The sequence below is a fragment of the Pygoscelis adeliae genome, unplaced genomic scaffold, assembly GCF_000699105.1.
Source record: "Pygoscelis adeliae isolate BGI_AS28 unplaced genomic scaffold, ASM69910v1 Scaffold168, whole genome shotgun sequence".
Taxonomy (NCBI): Eukaryota; Metazoa; Chordata; class Aves; order Sphenisciformes; family Spheniscidae; genus Pygoscelis; species Pygoscelis adeliae.
In genome coordinates this window covers 77559-84123 of record NW_008825566.1, presented here as the reverse complement: position 1 = coordinate 84123, position 6565 = coordinate 77559, and the positions used below count along the sequence as shown (strand labels likewise).

Genomic DNA, 6565 nt, shown 5'->3' with positions numbered 1-6565 from the left:
TTGGTGGAGACATGGCTGTTATTTTATTGATCACATCCATTGGGATCTGATGACGTCCATCTTGCCATTTTATTCCTAAAAATTGGATCTCCTGTCCAGATCCCTTGACCTTACTTTGTTTTATGGCAAAACCGGCTTTCAGCAGGATTTGGACTATTTCCTTCCCTTTCTCAAAAACCTCTTCTGCTGTGTTGCCCCACACGATGATGTCATCAATGTATTGCAGGTGTTCTGGAGCTCCACCCTGTTCCAGTGCAGTCTGGATCAGTCCATGGCAAATGGTGGGGCTGTGTTTCCACCCCCGGGGCAGTCGGTTCCAGGTGTACTGGATGCCCCCCATGCAGTCTTTTAGAATTGAAATTAAAATATATATGCTTATAGTATTTGATAGGCTATATATTATATATAGAATAACATAGCATATACTATATACTCTATACACATATGTATAAAATTTATATAGGTATGGATAGATGTAGCAAGCAGGTCTTTCACAATCGGTAATCATGTGGGGTGCAGGGGGAGGAAAGAGGGGGAAACGCTCAAACAAATTCCTCCAGTTAACAGATAAAGCACAAGAAAGCACTCTCCTCAGATACACACAGTGGATCAGCAATGGAAGGACTGCAAATTTGTGCATGCATAACCAATACTGGTAAGCATGTTCCACAAGACAAAATTAGAACTTCTTTCACAGCAAAGGTGGCTCATAAATCAGGATAATTGTATAAGTAGTGAAAACCAATTAGGGACGAAAAACAATTCTTTCTTCCAGCAGCACTTTATCTAATTCTTCATTAAGCAAGTCCATAAAGTTCAATCCCTAGATTCCTTTTCAATATCCAGACTCATCCCAATATACCTCCATAAAACCATTCCCTTTCATCATAAGCTGTTATAAATCAAGTTACACTTTCCCAGTAGTTTTAAACCTGCTAGCAAAGATTATCTGTGCTAAAACTGCAAGGAAGGTTTTCCTTTTCTCATATTCATTTTAAAATAAAATATACTCATTCACGAATCTTAAAAGTCTGTATGCATGAGCTGCCCTTTTGGCTACTAATTAATTTGTGGAATAATATTAGCATTTGTTATCATTCTTATGATTACGAAGTCCTAAAATAACTCTTCATCATATTAGTAATTAATTGTAACTCAGTAACTTAAATAACGAGTCAATAGATACAGAAATACCATTTCTACATAACTTGCTTTAAATATTTTTTTTTTTACCTACTATTAAATTTTACAAGACTCTTTTCACAGACTATGACTAAGGCTAAGCCAGCATTCCACTTCAAATCTGTTTTTAAAGGTACTATTAACCTAGCTGTTAAAATCATATGCAGCTTTAAATTCAGTGTAAGTTTACCTCCTACAGCACTCACTGGAAGTACATACAGCAGTAATTGAGGACTAAAGAGTGAAGCTCCACAGACTCTCTTTAATCTGTTGGAAAAAATATTGCATTTGCATGCATGACTTAAAATAGCGATGACAATCATATTTCATTTATATGCTTTTGGATACTCTTCTGAATAGTCATCAATGAGATGGAATGTCAGGCACAAAAAGATCTGCAGTAATAGAGGTATGCTGTTTATAGCTTTTAAGTTCAGAAAAACTGAAAAAGATTAAAGAAATACTGTGTTTCTTAAAATTAAAGAAACCTGTTTTCCATAGCCCATCTCCTACAACAAATAAGTTTAGGTAAAATTTACAACTACGGCATTCTCATACTGAATCCATACCTTGCTTATAAATGAATATCCTGTACAGAAAACAGTATTTCTATGTAAGTAATATGACCAGTCTTCCCTCAGTGACAGTGAAATGGTTTTTAATCACAAAAGCTTAAAACTACTATTTAAAAAACAAAACAAAAAAAACCCACCCACCACGACATCCACCACCACAGAAAGTCACTATTGGAAATGTTTTCTTGCTGTTTTTCCTTTCAAATAAATGTTAATCTATAACCAAAAGATAACTTTGAAAGTCACTGAGTTATTTGTTTATTTAGCATAAGAGACAAGAAAAGCAAGAGTATTCCTTACCAAGATTCACTCTTGAAATATACTTTTACTACTAAAATGCCATACTTACCACAGGAACAACCATTAGCGTTATTCCTGAGGTTAACCATCAAAGTCAGAGCACCCAACACTCTTAGAATAAATATGTAATTTGTAGCGTAAGTAGTAGTTTTTAAATCATTCACCTGCTTAAAAATTAACCACCTCGCACATTCATCTTCTGGTTTTCTCCAGCCCAATAACCGCATGGTACAGAAAATCAGGAGGCCATTTCATCATCCAGTTTTAAATATCTCTTTTAAATCTCTCTTTTCAGTAGTATCTCAGTAAGTGCCACTGTGATTATAACACTAGCGCACAGACATTACCATATCAATGAGCTCTACAGGAATTCCCTAAAGTTCTCTACCTAACATACATTGCCTCTCATCTTTCAGTCTCTGGAGATGGGAGCCACAAGTTTGTACCCTGTTCAAAGGCATACCAGGGCACTGTAGATGCTGACCTACAACTAAGGCACTAGGGTAACACTACTGGACAAAATACTTTGCGTTTTTAAGCTTCATAGAATCACTGTGGATTTTGCTTTTCCTTCTCTCATACAAAGAGAATCATTTAGATTCAAAAAAGGTAAAACAAAAATCAGCAGCATTAGCCTAGAGAACCCAGAATATTAAGAAGAAAAATTGACAGATTTTAACTTGATGTGGGAAGAAGCGGAGAGGAGAGGGAAAGTTTTTTTTTCTTATGAACCAATATGGAATTTTTTTTTTTTCCAAAAGTCTTGCAAGCGAAGAAAAAAAGAGAAGTTATGACTGTCATTCTAGTTTTTCTAGACAACGGGAGATTACATGTAAAATGAACAAATAAGTAGATTGGATCCAGCTACCTCGCATGGTACCATCCCCTCCCCTCTGCCATCTTTCAGGTAGCAGCGCTACATAACAGGAGCACTGAGCGTACCAGAGTCATGATGACATTTCCAATGATTCTTTTCTTTAGGACCTAGGGATCTCAGGAGATCAACAACCTAACTTCTGTACCTCTGTTCGTAACCTCACCCAACCCCCTTGAATATGTCCCTCCCTATATAAAATACTACACAAAAATTGCCAGTACTAAGCTTCCTGAAGACATAAGAAAAAAATTCTTAAATTATTTAACAAATAGAGAGAAAGGAACTAGCCAAGCATGCATCAGTGACAAAGCTGGAATGCACTGAATTTTTATACCACGCTGCATGAAATATGCATTTCTATTTTATATTTCTATATTCTATTTCTACATCATAAAAATACAGTAGTATTGTATTTGCAGTTGCATTGATGAAGTATTTTTCAAAAATCAAAAGGTCTGCCAGATACTTTTAGGTAGGCTATCTCAAAAAAAAAAAAAAATCTAATATCCTTAGGATTCAATCCTTGAAGATGTTCGGCTCAATGAATACTCAAGCTAACACATTTTTCTTAGCACACAAAGGAAGCACATGAAGCATAGACAAAAGTCTAACAGCTGAAGTTTATGCATTACAGATGACTTTTTTCCCCCTCTAACTTAAATGGGACTATTATTAAATCAAACTACCTTATTTGACAGAGACAGTAAGATTTACTGGAATTTTAGTACTACCAATTAACTGTAAAATAAAACATTCTCAGCCGCAACTCCTCCAATCTGAAATGAGCTTTAACCCAAAATCCAGATTAAACAAGCCTAGTTTTATTTTAGGTATGATATTTTTTATTTAGGTATGAATGTCAGAGCAGCTGACAATATCAGCTGCTATTTCATTCATGTAAAATATTTCATTCCTCCCCAATGACTGCTCTTCCAGATGACTTTTCAAGTGATATCCTTGAACACACATTCTAATGATCAACTCAAATGTCCTAAAGCATAACACAAATGCATGCTGTGTTGCAATTCAGTTTCTTATTACCACGGCTTACCTGCAACCCTTAGCAAATTTGCAAGTCCCAGGAGCTTAGCAGACTGCTTATAGTTCGTTGACAACTGAGCAAGACAGTCCTTGATGAGACTAAGTCGATCAGAACATAAACGCACTGTTGAAAGAAGAACTGGTGTTAGAGACTGTACAAATGAACCCTACTGCTGTATTTCTGGTTAAACAATGTAGACGCAGAAAGAGTGCTACGGAGTGTAAGACTGCAAACACAATCTGAAAACCAGCCCAAACGTACCTGCATGCAGATCCTCAATTATACCTATAAACAGAAAGTTAAAATAACACTACAATATATCCAGCCCCAATCACTAGCAAGTCAGGCTGGGAAGGGAGGAAGAAGAGGGAGACTGACCTGAATGAAAACTTATTTATGTTTCAGGTTTTCAGACTCAATGTTTTTAAATTTATATGACTAACCATATACCTTTATACAATTTTTTTTTAGAATATTGTTTTTGCAACATTCTTAGAAAGACTGCTAAAACAGACATTAACTTTCATTCAAAATGTTTTAAATAACTAATATTTCACACTATATTTTATTTTAGGGTGGACAGGATACATCACACAGACTGAAAGAACTATCATAGGCAAAATCTTCAGGCTGTTTTAATTTACATAAATATTTTTGGAGCAATTAAAGGGATAGCCTGCAAATCACCAGGTTGTGTTAATCATATCCCGAGAAGCTTATAATTAGTACTGTTTTTCAAAAAAGATTTTACCAAGAATTAAACAGTTACCTTAATTATATAATTTAATATCATGAACCGATTTCAGTGCTTTTTTTAGCTAGTTAGTGGGTGGCTAACTTCAGTCTGCTGCTTTAAAAAGTAATGTTTTCATGCCATGCAAGTTCTCAGAACACAGAGGAACAGCATGCAGACCTTCCACTTAACACTCAGTAAGACATGAATGTCTGCATGGGGAATAAACTCTGCATTAGCATATTGGGCTTAAAACATATGATGTTAGGGCTCTCAATAAGAGCAAAGAAGCACTCGCATAATGAAAACTCTATTAATAAGTTCTGGAAATCAAATTAGACTAAAGTGAATTAAGAATGGAGGAGCAGGAAAAGGTTACACTTAGTTTCATTTTTAATATTCTGCCACATACATATATTAGTATAGTGTTTTATAGCAGCATATAGCAGTAAAGTGTTTTCATTCACTGATCGTATAAGCAAGATTTTTTGAAATTATCTAACATAACTTAAAGTAATCTGAAATAATACCATGGGTCAAACATTTTCATTAGATGGACTTTTCTTCACCTTTTATGTCAACAAGGAGTCTCCAAACCAGATTTTATTAGTATACATCATAACAGCAGTTCACAACCTCAACTGCTGAGTTTGCCAAAAATACAAGTGGGGGGGAAGCTCTACAAAAAACTAAACATAAAAGTGCAAATAAAAGTCTATTGCTAATTCTTACTGTGGGAATAACTGATTCTTAATGCTATTTTAATGACAGTCTATCAAAGTAACTGACCGTTTAAAAGCTTTCATTAAAACTTTAAAACATAATTTTAATCTTATTAGATTAATTTGATTTACATGAAAGATACTAAAGAAAGGATGTCAGGATCATTAATGAAATTACAGGCATGATTTCACATATTCTAATTAGTCTAGATCAGTTGTATTACACATACTGTTAATGCAATATTATGTTGCCACTTTGTTTAAATGATACCTTCATGTCCACACCAAAGAAGATGAAGAAAATACACATGTATTACTCTACAGGCTGAACAAACTGACTACGAAATAGTTCTGCTCTAGAAGTCAACAGTGCAATATTACAAGATCTAGAAACCAAACATATTCTCGGTCCAGAAATGGTAAGGTTCCTGAATATAACATATAGACCATCAGCTCACTTTGAAGGAATACTCAGAAAAAAGAGAGAACAAAAAAAGAACACGAAAGTAACAACAGCCACTAAGAACAACCACTTTGTTTTCCATAGACCCACAACTGCTCTCCATAAACCCCGGTATTTCTCTGCACAATGCCAAAAGTAAAACACTACCATCAGCACATTTCATTGGTCCTCAGTGTTCTTCTCAGGCAGTTCTTTTGGAGTGCTTTCAATACCAATGTTCATGCAGTTTCACATAGTTGCCCACATGCCATACATTCAAGCTTCACTGAAAGCCTTCACAGATGAGCTCTCTTGTATTTCTTTCACTTAGAAAAGTGTTTTTTCTGTTAATGAAGTGTATCCAGTTTGCATGGCAAGGTTTTGGTAGCGGGAGGGCTACAGGGGTGGCTTCTATGAGAAGCTGCTAGAAGCTTCCCCCATGTCCGATAGAGCCAATGCCAGCTGGCTCCAAGACGGACCTGCTGCTGGCCAAGGCCGAGCCCCTCAGCGACGGTGGTAGCGCCTCTGGGATAACGTATTTAAGGGGAAAAAGTTGCTGTGCAACAGCAATTGCAATCAGAAGAGAAAGGAGTGAGAATATGTGAGAGAAACAACCCTGCATACACCAAGGTCAGTGAAGAAGGAGGGGGAGGAGGTGTTCCAGGCGCCAGAGCAGAGATTCCCCTGCAGCC

The 6565-nt window shown here is 36.1% G+C and overlaps 1 protein-coding gene across 1 annotated transcript in view; it reads right to left on the bottom strand.

Annotated features, from left to right (window-relative positions):
- The window catches only part of NBAS (neuroblastoma amplified sequence), a 209704-nt gene that overhangs the window by 131612 nt on the left and 71527 nt on the right, over window positions 1–6565 (bottom strand). Inside the window, exon 31 of the mRNA XM_009332472.1 lies at window positions 3986–4099. Within this exon, the coding sequence (XP_009330747.1) occupies window positions 3986–4099 (114 nt within the window). The remainder of the gene's footprint in view (window positions 1–3985; window positions 4100–6565) is intronic.